General features: G+C 41.9%; 1 protein-coding gene across 2 annotated transcripts in view; it reads left to right on the forward strand.

The window, feature by feature from the left end:
• Positions 1-21,792, forward strand: part of Cfap44 (cilia and flagella associated protein 44) — an 84,277-nt gene that overhangs the window by 7,627 nt on the left and 54,858 nt on the right. Inside the window, exons 2-15 of one of the 2 annotated variants that reach the window (XM_048422712.3) lie at positions 105-191; positions 1,995-2,123; positions 2,554-2,707; positions 5,315-5,477; positions 8,224-8,326; positions 9,529-9,745; positions 11,941-12,055; positions 15,053-15,217; positions 17,049-17,204; positions 17,515-17,562; positions 18,025-18,124; positions 19,392-19,486; positions 20,605-20,814; positions 21,510-21,620. In XM_048422712.3, the coding sequence (XP_048278669.3) occupies positions 110-191; positions 1,995-2,123; positions 2,554-2,707; positions 5,315-5,477; positions 8,224-8,326; positions 9,529-9,745; positions 11,941-12,055; positions 15,053-15,217; positions 17,049-17,204; positions 17,515-17,562; positions 18,025-18,124; positions 19,392-19,486; positions 20,605-20,814; positions 21,510-21,620 (1,848 nt within the window). In that variant the 5' untranslated portion in view covers positions 105-109. The remainder of the gene's footprint in view (positions 1-104; positions 192-1,994; positions 2,124-2,553; positions 2,708-5,314; positions 5,478-8,223; positions 8,327-9,528; positions 9,746-11,940; positions 12,056-15,052; positions 15,218-17,048; positions 17,205-17,514; positions 17,563-18,024; positions 18,125-19,391; positions 19,487-20,604; positions 20,815-21,509; positions 21,621-21,792) is intronic. The other variant, XM_085685583.2, reaches the window with a different exon arrangement.

The raw sequence follows: 21,792 nt of genomic DNA on the forward strand, positions 1-21,792 counted from the left end.
GCGCCAGCACGCCCTGGCTTGGTGCTTGTGGAATTCATCAGGGGGAGATCTGGTAATTTCTGTGTTCTGGCATTATGCCTCGCGCTCTGATTTTGTGCTTACAGAAGACATGAAGGAGCCGGATGACCAGGACCGTGACGGGGGAAGATCAAGGAGCGTCGGCAAGCAGTCTTCGAGATCTGATTCAAAACGTATGTGAAGACACTACTATTCTCTTTATTGTTATCAAATTTAGGTAAGATCGTTTAGTAAGAGTGCCCTCTGGGTGTATAGACAGGAAGGTTTTGCCTGTTTAATTCCCTTACAAATTCTTCTGTTTCCTAGCAGTAACAGCTATGCTTTGGTTTTTTTTTCTAACCCAGCTCCTAGCACTTGTATCTCAGGATTTAGCTCAGTGGATAGAGAACTGGCCTAGCATACAAGAGACCTTGGGTTTGATCCCTAGCACTGCCTAAAGTGGGAGTGTAATCCCAGACAGTCCAGAGATGGGAGCAGGAAGATCAGGACTTCTGTTCACCCTCAGCCTTAGCAGCTGTCACCTTGAGACCCAATGGGTGACATGAGACCCTGTCACAGAATAGCGAAAGAAATGGCAGCTGCCTATGTTAATAACAACCTGCCTGAATACCTGCTCTTAATTTCCTCCATGAGATCCATGCCTTTGTGGACTTTTGGGTACAGCATAGTGGAAAGAGAGTGGACGTTTGGTTTTCAGTCCTGAGTTAACCGCCGGGAGATGCTTGACATTGGAGAAAAACGCTACACCTTTCAGAGTCTCCATTTTCTAACCTTCTTATTTATTTATTTATTTATTTTTATTGTATGTCTGTGACTCTTTGCCTGAATGTATGTCTGCCCTACATATGTACTGTGCCTGCATAGACCAGAAGAGGGTATTGAATCCCTTGGAAATGGAGTTACAGACAATGTTAGCCACGTGGGTGCTGAGAATCAAACCCTGGTCCTCTAAAAGAGCAGCCAGTGTTCTCAACTACCAAGCCATCTCTTCAGCTTCTTCTAGTTCATTTAAATGAGTTATCTGGGAATTAAATCAGGTGAGATATGGAGAATGTCATAGGCTGCGAATGGGAGAAGTGAGGAAGTAGCCTTTGGTTGTGCCAGTCAGGAGAAAGCACTCAGGTGTTGACAGGTGTCCTCCAGCGGCTCCGTGAGTACAGCTGAGTCTTCTCCGGGCAGGTAGCTTCTTTTCATCCAGATGTATGCATCCTATGGAATTCTGTCTTGCAGCCCAGCTAATTGACTTGGTCCAGACTCTTGCACTCATTTATTAGTCTTGGACCTTGTCCCCAGTCCTTCAGCTTCACCTCAGACCTACTAGGCACTTTTGGGTGTACTTGCTGCTTCTTCCTTGTTCTTCTGAAAGAAACCCAGTCCAGTCTTTCATGTGATTGATGCTATGGAGTTTAAGCATGTCCAAGTTTGGATTTGAACTGAATGTTGCCTTGTGCCTGCAGTCGCTTCTATTCTTGATTCTTGTTCCTCATTAGTTTACTCTGAAGTCAATATTTTAACTTCATCTGATTTTACTTTGGAGGGAAATGATCACACTCAGAGCTTACTCTTAAATAGTATTGGCTATTTAAGTATATTTAAATAGTATAGATCTGCCATGTTGGCTCCTCAACATGGCAGATCCTCTACTAATGGTAGCTGGAGTTATGACAACAGTATGCCAACATCCATGCTAGCCCACTATTTATCCTTTCTTATTAGGATATATTGTTATGATTTCTGATAAGAGAAATCAACTGGGAATGAAGGGAAAATGGAGATGAACCCGCCAAAAGGCCTTTTGGGTTTTGTACAAGTTTAAGACTGATGAAATAAAGTAACCCTAGGAAATTTTGTATTTAAAAATTCATTGCATCTAAGGCACAGACAAGTAAGAGGTTTTAGTTACTTTTGTAAGTAAGAACATTTAATTAAAATTTTGTGAAATTAATAAAACAAATTGTCTTTACTATCTACCAAAGAAGCTCCAGAAGACACCACAGATGACCTATACACTGACGAGGAAGAATCCTATGTCGATGATGACTTTGATTTGGAAGACATGGGACAAAGTACAACCTCATTTCAAGAGTTTCTTCAGATGACCAGATGTAAGTGTGATTAGCTTTCTCCCAGTGCTTGTCACTGCTTTAAGGGCAAGCTGCTCTGACAAATTGAAGAGCTACTTATATATCTAAGAAATGGAAAATCTGCAAGATGTGGACATGTGTTACGAGCAGAAAGAAAAGAATGTATTTCTGAGGACCATGTCAGGCAATCTTATGCTTGATAAGGGGATAAAGTGATCAAGGAAGTGCCATGTCTAAGATCAGTTAAGAGTTCTCCAAGTTTCCCTGTTGCGGGCAGAAGTCAGCATCTCCTACACATGCACAACCTGTCAGCTCTTCCTCCCAGGTCTGGCAGCGTGAAGCACTGTTGAAGCCAGTGGTTGCTTTTACTGCTACTACAGACTGATGATGTGAAATACAATTTTAAGGTTCAATGCGTACTCTTCTTAGATAAACTATTTTCCTGTTTTAGTATCTCAGGAACATCCTGCTGAAATTAAAGAAGAGGCCGAGGAGAATGTAAAGAAGAAGATCTCGGAGAGCTTCTTCTACAACTACGAGGAACTTGCCTCCACACCCTATGTGACTCCAGAATCTACGATCCCACTGGATTTTCTTACGCTTCAGTATCCACTCCAGCTATACATTCATAATGTGGGAGGGTTTCATTTCAAACTACAAACGACAGCTCCTGGAGCAAATGTGGCTGCCAGCCTTTTTGTGTAAATAAAGTTTTATTGCAGCACACACACACACACAATTACACTCTACCCATGGTTGCTTAAGTAGTTGTGATGGAGAAGAACATTTGGTCTAGGCTTAAGATATTTACTTCTTGCCTTACAAAGAAAAAGTTACCAACCTTTGTCTTAGGAAACTATAAAAAGTGTGGCAGGGGTGGGGAGTGGGGGATGGGATTGGGGGGGACAGGGGATCCTAATTTAAACTAAATGTTTTGTTTGATACCAGCCCTAGGGTGCAATAATGCTTTGAGGATGCTCTTTGTACAGATGGACCAGTTCATGAGATGATGATGAGTTTCTTCTCCTTCTCCTTCTCCTTATTCCTCCTCTTCCTCCTCCTCCTCCTCCTCCTCCTTCCCCCTCTCCTCCTCCTCCTATTCTTCTTCTTTTTTTTGAGACAAGTTTTCTCTGTAGCTTTGAGGCCTGTCCTGGAACTAGCTCTTATAGATCAGGCTGGCCTCGAACTCACAGAGATCCGCCTGCCTCTGCCTCCTGAGTGCTGGGGTTAAAGGCGTGCGCCACCACCACCCAGCTTGTGGAACTTCTTACTGCCATTTTCTTCTTGTTCCAGGCTGCTCTTTCTTTGCCAATGCCTGTCTAGTGATATCATTGCTTTCTTATCTCACTTCCCCATCCTGCATTCGAAGAGTTATGGGAGTCAACTCTGAGCTGATCAGCCATGGCATGGCCAGTTTTGATTGGTTTGTGAAGATAGGTAAAAATGGAGGGCCCTGACGAGAGCGTTCTGTTTGTGGTCAGGATGGTAGGTGGGTGAGAAGGTAATTAGAGGATGATTCCCATTATGACGTCAGCTTGCTTTCACTCGGATAGTGGCTGCTCCCACGTGACCCACACTGTGGCTGGCCTTTTAGGAAGGCTGTAGTTTGGACATGAGGTGTTTACCGTCTGGATGCAGCTCTGAACTCGGGTTCAATCCTAGGTGTGACTAAGCTACTTTGCCCCAAATTACCTTCTAATCTAGAATTTCCTCCTTTTAGTTTTTCTCTTTTGTCTTTTGGACACAAGAAAATCTCTTACAAATAAGTGGGTCCTTTAAAATCAATTTCTTTTTCCAAGCAAGTGCTCAAGAATAAATGGTATTCCCTTGGTCGTTAAACGCCAGAGCTCAACAACGTTTGAGCTCTTATAAAGAATCTGTCTGCTTACGCAGGGCTGAGATACTAAAGGTTGTCAGAGATTGCTCTCATCTAGTTTCTTTGTTATTTTGTCTTGTGTTCTTTTAATTCGAGTTTAAATGTACTGGTATAATGTAAATTACAAGGTCTTATGTAACCTAAATTTTTAAACTTCTATTTTGAATTAACACAATTTTACTCTATGACATAAACACATACATAGATTTATGTATATAACAATTTAATCAAAAACCTGAGAAAATTTATATATTTTTGTGTGTCATATATTGGTTGATTAAAATAATTTGTTTATATTAAGGTTTAATTAGAACTTAGTACAGTCAGTATATTATCAAAATTTGGATTAGATTTCCACATATGTCAGAATTTTTAAAAATTTACTTTTTACCTTTATTATGTGTGTGTGCACGCATGCAAGTGCATGTATTCGTGCGTGTGCACGCGTGTGTTCCCATGTGTGTCAGGGCATGTGCACAGATGACAGAGGACCGCTTTCAGGAGCCTGCCCTTTCCTCTCACTGTCTTACTCTAGGGATGAGAATCGGATTATCAGTCTCAACCCAATAAGCCACATAGCTGCTCCAACATACCGGAATTTTAAATTCCTTTCAACATCAACGCAGAGGCCTATAAAATCTTCTTAGCAGATGGATCAGTGAGTAAAGCCTGAGGACCTGAGTTTAGTCCCTGGAACTCAAAGTGGAAGAAGAGAACACACACACACACACACACACACAAGCACACACATATGCACACACACCCCACATACAGACTCACACACACATATACACACACAAGCACACACATATGCACACATCCCACACACACTCATATACACATACACACACATTCACACACATATACACAATGCATACACGCCCCCCCCACATACTCTCTCTCTCTCACACACACACCACATAAATAAAAATAAAAATAATTTTTACTGTTCAATAAACTTGACCGGCCGATTCAAAGGTGAAGATGTGGACTATGTTCCACATTAATGGTATGGTTCTGTTTTTGTGGTACAGAGGAAATGATGACCTCTGTAGAAAGGCTATCTGCCTATCCCTAAATCTCAGGATTGCCTTCATAAAAGTTAAAGTAGAAGCTAAACTGCTGTATAAGCATTTTCACTTAATTTAAAAATAAAATTGTCTTTATGTGCCATAGGAAAATTCCTAGTCTGGAGTAAAGATCAGCTACATTTATTTCAAATCTTTATCATTTTAATAGAATTTTGATTTTAAAAGCGGACTCCGTTGTTTGACACCCTCATCCTGTTCCTAGACGGCTCTTCTGCCTCACTTATTTCCTTAGCGGCTAACCTCAGACATTCTTTTGGCTATGACTGCAAAAAACGAGCTAACTTGCAACTTCTGGACTCCAGTACCCTGTTGTACATCGCTGGGAACCAGCTGGTCCTGCTGGATTTTAAAACCAAGGAGCAAATGTACCTGCAGAGCAGCAGTGGTCAAGGAATTGGTGCCATCGGGGTATGCTAGCATTTAATGACCTGGGTGAGCCAGGGAGGGGCAGAAAAACCCTATTCAGTTTTTCTCTGGATGCCACATTGGCAGTTAGGAACCAGTGGCATGCAGGGTGTTGTGGGAGGTGTCATAAGATGCGCAGCTATCTTTATTTTAAGCCCTTCTCTTTTCTTCTTTCTCTTTATTTTTACGATAGAGTCTTGATGTGTAGTACAAGCTGGCCTTGAAGTCAGTATATAACTCAGGCCTTGAAGTCAGTATATAGCTCAGACTGGCCTTTGTTAGAGCCCATGTAGCTCTAACAGGCCTTGACGTCAGTATACATATAGCACAGGCTGGCCTTGAAGTCAGTATATAGCTCAGGCTGGCTTTACACTTGCATCCTCCTGCCTTAACTTCTTCTAGAGAAAGTGTGTGTGTGTGTGTGTGTGTGTGTGTGTGTGTGTATGATATATACAAGCACATGATACACATACATACACACACATATATATTTATTTATATATGCACATGATAGTTTTACTGAGCTGCATGTAACTGATCATGATGTTGAATTAAGAAAATAATTCAAAGACTCCCTTTAGGAGGAGTTTGACCAAGAGTGAGCCCAAATTTGAATTCTCCACTTCTCTCTGTGTGTCTTCCCTTTCTCTGTAGCTATGGTTACTGATCTATCTGTAACCTGTGTGAGTCTGAATCTTTGTCTCAGTTCCTGCCTGATGTCTGCTTTGTCTGTCTCCAGCAAAAGGCTTCACTCTCTCTTCTATTGAACATAACAGAAAGTATCACATAAGGAGGAATGAGGGACACTTTACAGAAATCTTTAACAGGGTTTTACAAGGGATAAAACTTCAAATACCCAGATGCACTGCAAACACCACTACCCAGAAACCATATTTATATATCTACTGCTTTCAATGTTTGTGATGGATATTTATTGTAACAAGGTCACTTTAGACTTGTTCGCTGTTTTCAGTAAATTATTACCATAGTGTGTGTGTGTGTGTGTGTGCGTGCACAAATACACACACACACACACACACACACACACACACCCCACCTCTGTACATACATTAAGATTACAGCTATGTGTTTGTATAGATAATGTAGGAAATCCACAATAAGTAAGGTTAGACTGCATTGCTTTCCTAACAGCAGGTTGAGCAAATGGGCTGGCTACCCAGCAGAACTGTCAGTCTTACGTAACCCTAAGCTGTATTGTTAATTAGGCTGTGAGGTTCCAATCTCTTAGAAAGCAAGAGACATATTTTCATAAAGAGGCATCACCATGGGATAAGAGGCAGCTTCCGTAGGAAGTCAGCCCGTCTATTATAGGTCTTCTGTCCCCAGGAATGGAAGAAAGGAGGGAGCTGAAGTGTTGTTTGGGTAGCAGGAGCTCCCCTCAGTTCCTAACCCAAGCTTCATCTCCTAAACTCTGCAGTTAGGAGCTGAAAACAGGCACGGACTAGCGCAGTGTGCGCGAACAGTCTCTTCTAACAGGAGCCTTCTTTTATTTTATCTTTATTTCCTTGGCTCCTCATGCTTTCTGCATATTTGCCTTACCAATTAGCCAGTAACAAAGGAGTATAAAACTCTAGCCAGTTTCTATCAATATAAACACTGACACAAAGACTTCATCCACGCCATACTTTCTTACATGTTATCCTGTGAGTAAGAATTCTCTTACTTCTTACGTTTGTTGTCATGTCTGGCAAGTTTGTTCAAGGTGTATTCCATTTATTTATTTACTTAGCAATTTTTGGATGGCTATAATGCCCTCTGGGACACAAATTCCACACTGCTGAGGCTTGAACATGTTTCCTCCCACGAGTTTATACACTGTAAACTTAATCCCCAATGCACTACTGTTGGGAGGTGGGGCCTAATAAGTGTGATTAGGGCCTAAGTGGATTCATCTTATGGAGGAAACGTGTTAGCTAATGATGGGATTTTACGAGAGCAGATTCAGCACGCACGGACACAGACATGTGCACACATGCACGGGCACACACGTGTACACACATGCATGGACACATACGTGCGTGCACACACACACACACACACACACACACACACACACACCCCTCATATACATCTCTTGGCTCTCATTCTCTCTTGCTCTTTCAGCTTCTACCAGGGGATGACGCACACAAAGTCCCTTGATAGATATTGTCCCTGAGTTTTGGATTTGCAACTTTTCAGAACAGCTAGGAAAGTTAATTCTGTTCATATAAGTAAGCCTGTCCTCAGGTAGTAAATGGGCTGTAACATACATCCCGTGAATGTTTCTGGTTGCGACTACAATGACTTCCACAGGGGTTTGGCATCTGGCCTGCTTAGCTCTTCCCACACAGCCATCCAGGTGAGCAGTAGCTTAGCACTTGTTAATAAACATAAATGTGAATTCAGAAACACTGGGTAGGGGGATTTCAGATCCACATTTTGAAAGAATCTGTCAAGAGACCCTGACACGTTGGAGATTGAAGTCGTCATTCTCAGTATGAATTCAGTATTCATAGCATGAAAAACGATTGCTTTAATCAAGGCCAACCTTATTATTATTTTTTTACTTTCTTTTAGTTTTCAGTTCAAATCATATCCATCAAGTGTTTATCAGATGTACATTTTTTAAAAAAATTAAAGTACAGTCCAATTGGCCAATTATATGATAACAGCCACTAAGTACTGCATAGATAGGATTATCAATGTGAAAATTTCCTTTTAATATTTTAGTGAGATTCTGTTTTGCTAGGTTCATCCGGATAAAACTTACTTCACAGTCGCTGAGAAGGGCAGTTTCCCAAAGATTATTATCTATGAATATCCCTCTCTGAGGCCCTACAGAATCCTGCGAGGTGAGTCCAGGGGGATCTTTAGAACCATCCACATGGAGGTGGCCGGAATGTGGCCGAGACTCAGGAATTAGCTAAACTTTAGCAAAGAAACAACAGCGAGAGGTAGAAGAGAAATCTATTTGATGAAATTGGCTTATAACTGTCGAAGCTTATAAGTCTGGAAATGGGGGATCAGTCCCACAGGTTGGAGATCCCTGGGGAGGAGTTCATGGGCAGTCTCCAGGCAGAATACCTCCTTCTTCAAGACCTTTCAGCTGCTTGGATAAAGTCCACCTAGGTCTGCAAGGACACAGTCCATAAAGTCACCTGATCAGAAACAGCAGCCCTGTTGGTGGTGTCCGCACAACAGCGTCTGCACTACTGTTTAACTGAGTAACTGGCTGCTACAAACCAGTGAAGGTGACACAGAGCAGTAACCGAGCACTAACCGCCTGTCACCTTGCAGCTGGTTCTGTTTCCTGTGTAATAAATTTCAGGAGTCAGTTGTCACCTTGGGACTTTTTCAGTGACAAGTTGAAAATTGTAGATTGAGTTCTATCCACAGCAAGTCTTTCTCTGTACTGCTAGCTCCCAAATAGTGACACGGAGACTTATTATACATCATGAAAGTTTGGCCTTAGTGAAGGCTCGTCCCTCTAGCTCTTATCATCTAAATTAACTCATTTATTCTAATCTACAATCTGTTGTGTGACTCGTTTCCTCAGATCTTTGTACTGCTCATGATGCTTTTGCACATCTGGCTGGTGACTCTGTCTTTTCTTCTTCCCAGAGTCCTCGTTGTCCCCAGAATTCCTACCTAATTCTTGGTCATTTAGCTCTTTATTAAACCAATCAGAGTGTGCCTTGACAAAGACACATCTTCACAGCGTGTGCAAATATCCCACATTTCCCCCTTTTGTCTAAATAAAAAGAAAGTTTTTTTTTTTTTATAAAATCTCTAATACAGTAAAACTAATATACAATAAGAACAATTACCAAGCTTGGTGATTCTGGTACATGCCTTTAGAGGCAGAGGCAGGAGTCAGGAGTTTGTGAGTTCAAGGCCACCCTGGTCCTCAGAGGGAGTTCCAGGACAGCCAGAGATACACAGATAAAACTGGTCTCAAAAACAAAGGACATGTCCTCCAGTGCTAGGATGACAGGTGTGTCCCCCTGGGCTCAGATTTCTCTCTTACTTATCAGACTCCCATTCATCCTTACAGATGGGACAGAGAAGGCCTATGCGTATGTAGACTTTAACAGTGAAGGGACCTTGCTGGCTTCTGTGGGGAGTCACCCTGACTACACGATAACCATCTGGAACTGGATGGAAGAGCAGCCTACCCTGAGGACAAAAGCATTTTCTCAGGATGTCTTTAAGGTCACTTTCAATCCCGAAGATGATGAGCAGCTAACCACATCAGGGTCGGGCCACATCAAGTAAGTCTGGGGCCCGACAAAGAAACCAATAGATATCGTAAGGCGTTTTCTAAGAGGATCAAAGGCTTGGGGACATTTTTTTTGCTACAGCTAAGGTTACACAGAGAGACCCTATCTTGAAAAAACAAACAAATAAATCAACAAACAAAACCCCCAATGAATTGTTTTTAAAATGAGATTTCATTAGAAAACAATCTACTTCATGACCCAGCAATATCACTTTTGGGTATATATCCAAAGAATGCTCAATCATATCACAAGGATGTGTGCTCAGCTATGTTCATAGCAGCATTATTCATAATAGCCAGAACCTGGAGACAACCTAGATGCCCCTCAACCAAAGAATGGATAAGGAAAATGTGGTCCATTTACACAATGAAGTACTGCTCAGCGGCAAAGAAAAAAAAAAGACATCTTGAAATTTGCAGGCAAATGGATGGATCTAGAAAAAATCATATTGAGTGAGTTAACCCAGACCCAGAAAGACAGATGTAATATGTACTCACTCATAGGTGACTTTTAGACATAAAGAAAACCAGCCTACAATCCACAATCCCAGAGAACCTAGAAAACAAAGAGACATACATGTATCTACAAAGGAAAGAGAAAAAGACAAGATCTCCTGAGTAAATTGGGAGCATGGGGGTCACAGAAGAGGGTAAAAGGGGAGAGGGGAGGAAGGGAAGGGAGTGGAGAAAGATGTATAGCTCAATAAAAACAATAAAAATAAGAAAACCAAATATAGATTTACAGCTATTTAAAACATGGCACCAAAGACTACATTTACTACCCTCTATGTGTGTGTCATGTAACCAGAAGTGTTCTCAGAAGATGGAGTTGTAGTCTCTAAAAGAAAAAAAAGAAAAAGAAAAAAAAGAAAAGAAAAGAAAAGAAAAAATTAGGAGATTTCACATATATTTTTAAAAATACTTATTTTTTATTTTATGTTGTCTTGATTATGATTTTTATATACCATGACCAAATAGCAAGTTGGGGGAAGAAAGAGTTTGTTTGGATTACAACTTCAGATTCTACATAAAATAATAAGATCAAGTTAGGATAGAATCTCAAGCATGGCTGGATTGGAGGTGGGAGCTGATACAGAAGCAATGGATGGGTGCTGCTTCCTGGCTGTGTCTCATGGCTTGCTCCACCTGCTTTCTTATAGAACTAGGACCACCAGCCCAGGGATGGCACCACCGTGGGCTGGACCCTCTCCCCATTGATCACTAATTGAGAAAACACCTTACAGCAGGGTCTCATAGAGGCATTTCCTCAACCGAGGCTCCTTCCTCTCTGATGACTCCAGCTCATGTCACATTCACACAAAACCAGCCACACTACACAATTCTATGAATGTTTTGCCTCTGTGTATGTATGTGTACCACATGCGTGCAGTACCCATGGATGCCAGAAGACCTTGTATCCCTTGGAACTGGGGTTACAGGTGGTGGTGAGCCGCCATGTGTGTGCTGGGAACCAAACCCACGTCCTGTAGAACAGGGGGTGCTTATTCCTGCTGAGCCTTCTCTCCAGATCCACATGTGCTCTTTTTCAAATTACGCAATAGCTCACCTTTCCTCTATCCCTCCCCCTCCCCTTTTCTTTTAGTGCACCCTTTGCATTCTGATATAGGGGACTGGTCTCTAAAAGCAGCGTAGGTAAGACAAGGGCTTTACATTCAGAGTGCTGCCTTCTCATAGGCTCCACCTAAACCAGTTCACAGTGTCTCTGACACTCATACTGTAGGCTTTTCCAAAACCACGCTGAGACCCCAGTGGTGTTTCTTACTTACCATCCTAACAAGCAATGTCTACCTACTCCCGATCTCGTCTGTGACTTCAAATCCCATTGCACCTTGTTCTATTTCCTCGATGGAATAATGTAGACCATCTTTATTCATCTTACTCCCATGCAGCATCAATTACTTTCAATCTGGTCAAAATTTTCACTTATGGCTGGTAACTGCTGCAGCAAACAGCACAACCCAGAATTCAGGTCTTGCAAAGGCAGAGGATCCCCCCTCCCGCCCCCCCCCGCAATGAGTCTATGTTCCCTGACAGGAAGTAGACCCTACATGGTAGTCCGATGAGTCAATGCCATTACAGGTACTTATAACATACAATTTGGGGTCAGATGGAAACGAAAAGGAGCCAACTGACGGATCCACCTGACTTTTCCTGTCTCGTTGGCAGGTTCTGGGAGATGGCCTTTACTTTCACTGGCCTCAAGCTGCAGGGATCTCTGGGGCGATTTGGCAAAACCACCACTAGCGACATAGAGGGTTACACCGAGCTTCCGGATGGGAAGGTGAGTCTGGCTGTGGCTCCTCGGTTGTTAGACTGCGTGTGAGTGAAAGGAGCATTGACCGCATAGCCTAAGACTGTCGATGATAATAGATACTGTAATTATCAATATAGTGCAGACCTCATCTTACTTTTTCCCAACTCTCAATTGAGATAAAGCATTTTCCCTAAAAGTTTTGTAATCCATATGTATGCCCCATTTCCTGGTTTTGCTAAATATTCTATGCATATGAAGCATTAACATAGTGACATGCCTGCTACTTTTAAATGATGTCATAGAATTGTAATGACTTATATTGTCTTTCTTGTTTTTGTCATGATATTCCAAGGGACTTGCAGGGCCAAGGCTTTACTCAATCTTGTGTCTTTTGTTTCAGTGTCAGAATGTCATTCAGGAAGATGACATCATCTTACAGAGATATCTACAACACTGTAGAATTGTAAAGCCATTTGCCAGTTGATTTTCTGACATTGTTCACTTTTCTTTTGCTCTTACAGTTCTTATGCCATTTATTTATTTATTTATTTATTTATTTATTTATTTATGCCTAAAATGATAGGCAACTGGGATCCATTCTCCTTTAGCATCTTATTGGACCTCCAATTAGAATGAGTTACATTGTGTTACTTGCAATTGCTTCTCTTATAAGAATATGCCAGCACACAAATGATACTCTAAGAAACCAAATTTATTTGGTTTGGTCATTTATTATCTGGTCATTTAAATGATGGACTAGTGTCAGCTAGTACAATGCATAGGAGGAAGTGAAAAACCCTAGGCTACTCAGCCTAGCAAAGTCAGCGAGTTCCAGGCTCAGTCAGGGACTCTGGAAGAATCACAATAATAATAAAGGTGGGAAGGAAGACGCTGGTGTTGATCTCTGGCCTCCACATGTACTTGCATGTACACAGGCACCTACACATGCATGTACCACTCACTTTCCTCCTCTGCTACATGCTTTAGGTGCTGGTTAGATTGTAATCCCAAATCTATACAGCAATCTTAAATAAGTCTGTCTTCAGACTCTGAATACTTGTTAAGGTAAACATCGGCGTCGCTTTTCTTTAGAGCATGGCATGAACTGTGTCTCTGGAAGCTCCGTAGAGTCTGTGTAGAGGTGAGGGGGAAGGAGCCATTTTAAATGATAGAGCCACAGAAGGAAATATTCAGGGCCAGGAATGAATATCAGGGATCTAGGGTGGAGCAGGTTAAGACATGCTGGGAAAGAGTGGACACTCTAGTTGACAAGCGTGTTTGGGCACTAGAGTGTGTGAGGAGTCTAACAAACCAGCAGAATCATTGCACGTCTGGAGAGCGTTAGAAGTGGGAGAAGCAGTAGATATATATGGTCATAAGATTCCTGGTAGACTGTCAGGAGGGAAATCTGGAATCAAGATGATGAGCTAGGAAGGAAACTATTACAATCATAGAAATAAAACAGCTGATGGGGGCGAGGACGTCCTGCTCTGAGGACCAATGAGAAAGAAAGCTGGCTGTGCGTGACCAATGGTTCAGAAAAAAATGCCTTGTGAATTTAGTCATTTTAGGCGACTGTAATCATTGAACAGTTAATTTCATCCAGGTTGAGGTACAAGTCTCCGGGGGCCCTGGAGGTTAGCAAAGGGAGGGAGACAGAGGCAGATTGGACAATGGCAGTCAAAGTACAAATACACAGGAGAGCTGTCTTCTATTGTGCACAACCATTTCTTGACTGTTTAGTGAAGAACTTGAGACAGGCATGCAAAGCTTCCCCGTGCACACATATGATGCATGTTGACGGAGAAGGAAATGCTAGTAATCCTGACCTGACCGTCACACAGTGTATATGCGGACCGAGTTATCACATTGCAGGAGTAAATGCATACAATTTGTGCTCATCAAAGAAAACACTCGTATAAAAAACAAGCTCAAGACTCCACTGCTGTGAGCTGAGGTCAAACAGCAGGCACATAGGCAAGTGGGGCAAGATCAGGGAGGAAGACTGAGCTAAAGCCATCAGTTCCTGCGGATGAGAAGGATAGAGGCTCCCCCAGAGTTCCCCATCGTGCCTCAGTCCACACTAAGGCTCTGCGGAAATCAGGCTCTCCTAGGCTAAGATGCACAAGGATCCGGGAAATAAAAATAAACGTGCTTGCCAGTTTCCTTGGCCTCCTGCTTCTCAGATAGTATTGTCAGGGCGGGCACTTCTGAGTGACAGTCCTTGAACCAGAATCTTGGCTCCTCTGGGAAACTTAAGGGCAAGTTATTTAAGTGTTTGTGTTTCAGTTTTCTCTAATTTTTCTCTTGTGTAAAACAGGGAGATAAGGTCAGAGTCATCCCTGGCTCACGCGATTCCCTTGTGGAACTGAGAGCAAAGCCATAGCTAGAAAAGTAAAGCAGTCACATGCACAGCTGCATGCGGTACCTAGTACACGTGACTTTGGGCACTAAATACCAATGTCAATAAAGTATTCGGGCAATACTTGGCACAAAGCCCATACACTGTAAGCGTTACTTATTATCACATTCATTAAGTCTTCTGAGAACCAGTGTTTGATGGCATGTTTTTTGGGAACTGTTGAATTACACAGATTAATTTGGGGGCAGTTCCAAATATTTTCCTTTTTGAAACTGAGCTATAATCTGCTCAGTTCTTTAATGACCTTGCAGCTTAGCAAGGTCACACTCTACACTTTGAATCTCATCTATGAAAGACTTTAAATATCCACTTTGGATCCAGTCATTTAACTCCCAAATCTCACCCTTAAGAGCTGGATACAGAAATCTACCACGAACCCTTGTGAAGAACTTGCCACTCCCATACCTCCTGGTCACAGGGTGCTGGAAAGAAGCACATCGAGATGTAATTGGAGGTCAGATCTGTGGTGCTGGGGTTTTCTTTGTTTCCATGCTCAAACTTTACAGTTAAAAAAAAAAGAATCTGAAAGCAGCTCTCGCCTGTTTGAGGTCCACATACAGGTACTTAGTTCTTATGCACGCTTCTTTTTCCATGCCTGCCAGGTGCTCTCGGGATCGGAGTGGGGCAACCTGCTGCTTTGGGAAGGCAGCCTCATCAAGGTGGAGCTCTGTCGAACTGGCATGAAGTCTTGTCACCAGGGTCCCATTAACCAGATAATGCTGGACGAGGGGGAAGTTATTACCGCTGGCTCGGACGGCTGTGTCAGGGTAAGACAGCAGCCCTTCACTTAAGACTTGAAGATCACGTGGGTGGTTTTGTCTTATAGGCTGCTTCGTGAAGGGGATCGATGGTTGCTTATTTCCAAGACTGACTCATTTTAAAGAGTGCTTCTCACATAGTAAATAGTTGCGTTCTTGTCAAGATTACTTGAAACGTTGTGAAGGGATTTCTTGCTCTTGCGCTTCAGGTGTTGACATAGAAAGAAGCCTCAGAAAATGAAAGCTCATCTTAGCGCCATATAAACAGTGACCACACATCCTTTCAAAATGCCCACTGGGCATTTTCTAAGGAATGAAAATGCTGAACTCTCTTTCCGAAACAGGGTCTTACTCTGTGGCCCTTACTAGCCTGGAACTCACTGTATCAACCAGACTGGCCTGGAACTGTTAGAGATCTGCCTGCCTCTGCTTCCCAAGGGCCGGGATTAAAGGTGTGCATCACCAAGCTGGTAGTGAGAATGCAAGTTGGAAATAGTCTCGGGAGGTGTGTGCATGGGGTTGCTGTGTGTCCAGCCCTTTCCCAAGTCCTTATGCTAGGGAACTCATTGATATCACTATGAATGCTGTCTTACCTAAATGGAAGCTGAACCACTGCTTCAGGTACTAAGTCTCCCGGGTTGCTGTTCTGTCCTACGCTTCCCAATCTCCCTGTGTGGCACCTTTTGTGAACCATCACTGTTCTTAAACTCTGTGATTTGCCTTGCAGTCCTCTTGGTGCATGGTTTCCTGGGGCCTTCTAGCTCTTAAATTCCTTGAGACCAATTTGCCCTGTCCATATATTCTTGAATGTATGGGCTTCCCCTGGAGGGTGGTCAACTTAGAGAAAATGGTCTCTCCCTTTCCCAAAAGCTAGCAACTGCCAATAGCTTTGTGGCTTGGGGTGGAATTGTGTTCCTAACTCCCCTCACCACGTTGGGATTTGGTCTGGCTTGGGCTTGTGTGGGTTCTGCGCATGTTGTCCCAACTGCTGTGAGTTCATATGTGCAGCTGTGCTTCTGCCCAGAAGATAATGTTTCCTTATAAATATACACCACCCCAGGCACTTACTTTCTCTCCATCTTATGTTCTGCAACAATCCCTGAACCTTTTGGGGAGACAGGGACATATGAGTTTAATATGTTTCATTTAGGAATGAGCATTGTACAGTCTCTTACTCCCTATACCTTGGCCAGTTATAGGTCACTGTGTGAAGATTGAGAGATGCACTGATCTATGAGTGTAAGAGGGAGTCATTTGGAAGTTGATCTAACACTATGTCCAGTTGACATAGTAGTAGGTGCTTTCTTAGAGCCTATAACCTCTCTAGGCATAGATTTTTAGCCAGATAATGGTGTCAGGTATGAGTTTCTGTGGAGTGGGACTTAAATCCAACCTGAAAGTTGGTTACTCCTGTGATGCATGTGTCACTTCTGCACCAATGGCTACATCTTCCCAGGCCAGTCATTGCTATAGCTCTCAGGGTCCACAGCTGGGTGTGACTGATGCTTGCTTTTCTCCTCCAGTAGCATGGACAACACTTTCCAGCACTACGAAAGCTAGCCTGTAGGGATGAAGCTCCCAGATCTGTACCAACTTGATTTTGCCGTGTTATGCGACTTAAGCATATGGTATCTTCAGCAACAGGGTCTCACCATCAAATTCTCGGGGTCCATCAAGGGCAATAGCAATAGCCTGTGATGTTGGGTGGTCTATGGAACCTCCCTGGCCAACTACTCCAAAAGGAGTCACTCTTATCTGACACCTCTTATTTATTCACCCCTGGGCTATAGGATGGGCATTGTTGTTGTATTATCAACTACTTTCTTGTTGATTTTGTAAGATATGGGACTTTGAGACAATAGATACTGCTGACATCATAGATGACACTGGATTGTTGGAGATAGAGCCTATTAATGAACTTCAAGTAGACAAGAATGTCAACCTCTTCTCAATGATAAAGATGAATGAAATTGGAAATAACTTTTGGCTAGCTCAGGTATGTTACAGTCTTCTGTTTTGGCTTTTTAACTGTACCAGGACATGAACTTAAAATAGAAACAAAATTGATGGTTTGGACTAGAGTGCTCCAGAATGTTAAACATTCTGTGATTGTTTTGCTTATTATATATTTATAGTTTTAAATATGTAGAAGATATTTTTACTATATTTCAATCACACAATATAATATATGTAAGCACTAGATGTTGTTAGTATTGGTCCTCATTTTAACAAATCACAGAAATAATAATTTTAATTTGGTGAATGTTAAAAAGTGATGAAATTTTATTAACTATTTAATTTTTTAGGATGCCAGTGGAGCCATATGGAAGCTTGACCTTAGCTTTTCAAATATTGTAAGTGCCTATTTTCCTTATTTTCTTCTAAATGCTATAGTCAAAATTCTTTGATACTTTTAAAATATGCTCCACCTTTCTCCACGTTAGATCATCGTTTCTACCAGATGAAAACAGGACTATGTCGTTCTGCATTACATGTCTCCTAAACACGTGGACTCTTCATTCATATCACCTCGTGTGATCCTCACACCTGCCCTACTGAGCAGGCGGGAAGACCTGGGAGTGGCATTTGATGGGATCTGTGTAAAATCAGTCATTAACTTTAGAGAAAAGACTTCATCTGGTTTTCCTAATTCCAAAGTTCAGCACTTTTTCTAATCTATTATACTTTAAAAGATTCTGTCTTAGAGTAACGCCACACATTGTGTTACAGGATTCTAGTTACATTTCTTTAAAGTTGGCTTTAATTCTATATTTAATTCTGTATTTGATATCTGCATGCTCTTTGTCTGTTCTCAGACCCAGGACCCAGAATGCCTCTTCTCTTTCCATTCTGGAGCCATTGAAAGCTTGGCTGTTTCTCCTCTTACTTATCTCATGGCCACAACTGCCTTGGACTGTAAGCATGAACTACTCCCCATCCCTCTGTGTGTGTGTGTTATACATGCATGCGTATTCATGCATGTGTATATAGTATGTGTTTTTATGCATGCATGTATATGTGCATGTGTTCTGATGTATGTCTGCATGTGTTGTGCATGCATGCATGTTCAAGTATATGTACATGTGTTCTGGTATGTGTGTGTATGTGGTAGTCAAAGAGTTACCTCAAGTGTCTTCCTCTATTGCTTTCTACCCTATGTTTTGAGATGGTCTCTCACTAAACCTTGAGTTCACCAAATGGTTAGACTATCCAGTTAGAAGCTCCCGGGATTCTCCTGTCTCTGCTTCCCCAGCTCTGTAACCCCAGGGGTTACAGGCATGTTCCACCTTGCCTGACTTTTTCATAGATACTGGGGATCCCAGATCAAGTCCTCATGTTTGTGCAGCAGGCATTTCACCATCTGAGCCATCTCTCTAGTCTTGTAAATGGGAACTCTTACTGATAATATATCTGGCCTTGTTTGTATGTAAATTTAAAATATGTGCTATTTAAAGTATTTGAGTACTCTTCCAAAAAAGAAACCAGTTGAATATAAGCAAGGTTGATTTTGGAGAGGGAGGTGCACAGACAGCAGCAGACACAATTAGAGAATAGAATAAAGACATAATGTACCCACAGGCACACCCTTTCTGTTCTCATCACCTTTCTTTTCTCTTGACTTTGGGTGTTTATGATCTTGTAGACTATGCAAAGAACCATGTTTTGTTGGTCAGTCACAACCTGTGCCTCTCCTCAAACTATCAGAGAGCCCATGAGATGGAGAAAAAGAAGCTCTAAGGGAAGAGATGGAGAGGGCGACAGGACACATGTGATGTGGGCATGAAAGGACCAATTCTGGGGATAGGTGGGGACAGTGGGGCTGGGGAGGAGAGCAGATGGCGTATGTGATGTAGAAGAGAAAGGACCAGTGCTGGGGAAAGGTAGAGACAGTGGGGATGGGGCTAGGAGATGAAGGAGAGCAGGCGATGTCTGTGTGTGGGCGAGAGCAACTAAAACTAGTATGCATGAGCGTGCCACAAGGAAATCTGCTACTATGTGTGTTCGTCTAAAAATAACTAAAAAGAAAAAACTAAATATAAATTTAAAAAGTGGTTAGGCTATCAGTTGATCTCAGTTATGGCATTTAATCCTGTGAAAAGTGAGCCAAGATTGTTTAAACAAATAATATGACTATAATTTGTTTCTTTTAAAAATGTGTGTGTGTGTGTGTATTTTTCTGTAGGTTCTGTTCGTATCTATGATTTTGCTAGCAAAACTCCTTTGGTTCAAATGAAATTCAAACAAGGAGGTACTTCGCTCACTTGGGTGCCCACAACAGTAAGTCTGTTGTTTTAATCAACTTCTAACAAAAACAATGAAAAAATACTGTATTAGAGATATTTTATGATATATAGTTCTTTTCTAGCTCAGAATTTTAGAAGTATAAATGTTTATTATACTAAACTATATTATCAAGTTAGTTTATTTTACCTAGAACATTGCAGAAATCATTTCCTGATTTCACTGTTAAGGGTTCATTTGTTTTGATGAAAATCTATTTTTTATGCCAGCTGTGGCATAAAACAGCTCTGTTTTGCAAAGAAACCATGCAACTGCATCCAAGCCATTGTCTGCATGCAACCATGCTTTTTACACAACATGGAACTGTTTGGGGAGTGATTAATTATTATTGTTTGGGGATGAAATCACAGAGAAATTGGTTCAGGCATGCTGCAGATCTGGCTTTCCGTTACTGTTTGGATAAAGACTACTTTCAATGTACTGTGTAAGATATCCTGTGTCCCGGTGTCTTCCAGTTTTCCCCTCCAGCTCTTATGGTAACATGGCTTTTCTCCTCTAGTCTGGTTCTCATCAGGCTGATTTTACTTTGGATTCTGCTTTCTCCTGACACTGGACCTTTGCACAGGCTCTGTCCAGTCTCAAAGGTTCTTGCTCCTCCTTCCTGCATCTAGTTAGTTCGTGACCAGGCACCAGTCCAATCTCAGCTCCACCATCTTTGTTAGGGGAGTCCTCAATCTAGGTTGGCTTTATTACCTAAACGCTCTAAGTAGCTCTGCTTCTTTCCTTTGTCATCTATGTTAGCTCATATTTCATACTCATTTACATGTTAATGGCGGACAAGCAGTCTATTTGTGTTTACTCTGAACTGCTGGTGACAGATGCCTCTTACCCAGGAGGCAGACATGCTGTGTTTGCTCACTGGAAGCTTGGCTTGCCATAGATTGCCCCACTTGTGGTTATAATAGATGAATACCCTGGAATTGATGGAAGTTGCCATAACATAGAACTGAGAGTTGCAGAGGCAAGCCAGCGCCACGTTATCAAAACTGAAACAAGATGTGGACGTGTGTGTGTGTGTGTGTGTGTGTGTGTGTGTGTGTGTACTGAGGATTTCCTAATTAAATCCAGGCCCCTGTGTTTGATTGTCCCCCAAGGTGAGCTTCTCTGCTGCAGAGATCATCATTGGGTTCCAAGATGGTGTTGTTCGGATTCTTGAAATTTATGATCCGAAAGGAGTTACACTTTTTGCAGGACGAAAGAAAATCTTAGACGCTGAGTTACATCTGAAACATGTCTTCAAGCCCCATACTGCTGAAGTCACGGCTTTAGCTTATGATCGTGATGGGGAGATCCTAGCCACTGGGGTAAGTGCAGGATTCTCTCTCATTTCCTATTGGAATTCCACATCTAGCTTCCCTTTGGAGCCCGCCTGCTCCATCGTGCCTTCTTTACCAAAATAAATTCACATTTGTTTTCAGTGCAGTATGTATATAATACATGAGAATAATCTTGTAAGTTGCAATGCTTATTTTAAATGAGTAGAAAATTTCAATTGGAAATCACTTTGACAAATTCCTTCCAATCCCTAGTTTATAAACATGGATGTGTTCTTACAGAGGGCCGCCTTAGGTGAGGGTATAAGTTCGGTGAGAGAGTTCTTATCTAGCATGTAGTGGGCTGCTTTGATCCTTTATACCCCCTAAATGCAACCTGCAACAAAAGCCTGCTTCAGATAAAGGAAACAACTCTACAATCTATGGGATATAAGAAGTGAGCAGAAGCACTGTGGAATTATTTTAGGGATTACATATATGTGTGTGTAAACACATATATGTGGTAATCACATTTCTAGAACTATGAACTGAAACACTTGGGCAAATGAACAAACATTTGATATCATATATATATATATATATATATATATAATATTAATTTGGACTATGTGACCATTGTGTCTATAAGTATAAATCAGATAGACCACATGATATTAAATCTTTGTGCTCTATGAACTTGCTGTCATAGTAATATATATTGAGTGTACATGTCTCTTTTTTTCTAGAGTAAAGACAAAACTGTCTTCTTTTTTGATGTGGAAAAAGATTATAAGCCAATTGGTTATTTTAATACCCCTGGTCCTGTCTGCCAGCTGATGTGGTCCCCAGCCAGTCACGTAAGTATTGGTCCTCAAGAGTAAATCTCAGTGTCGTGCAGCTAGAGGCACTCCTGCCCCCCACCAACTTTGGGCTACTCTTTCTCCATTACTATGTGGCAAAAACCCATCCCTAAGTTGCCGCAACTAATTTGCCACCAATGTCAGCCAAAGACTGCAGGAGATAATCATT

Source organism: Myodes glareolus, chromosome 2, assembly GCF_982192425.1.
Source record: "Myodes glareolus chromosome 2, mMyoGla1.1, whole genome shotgun sequence".
Classification (NCBI taxonomy): domain Eukaryota; kingdom Metazoa; phylum Chordata; class Mammalia; order Rodentia; family Cricetidae; genus Myodes; species Myodes glareolus.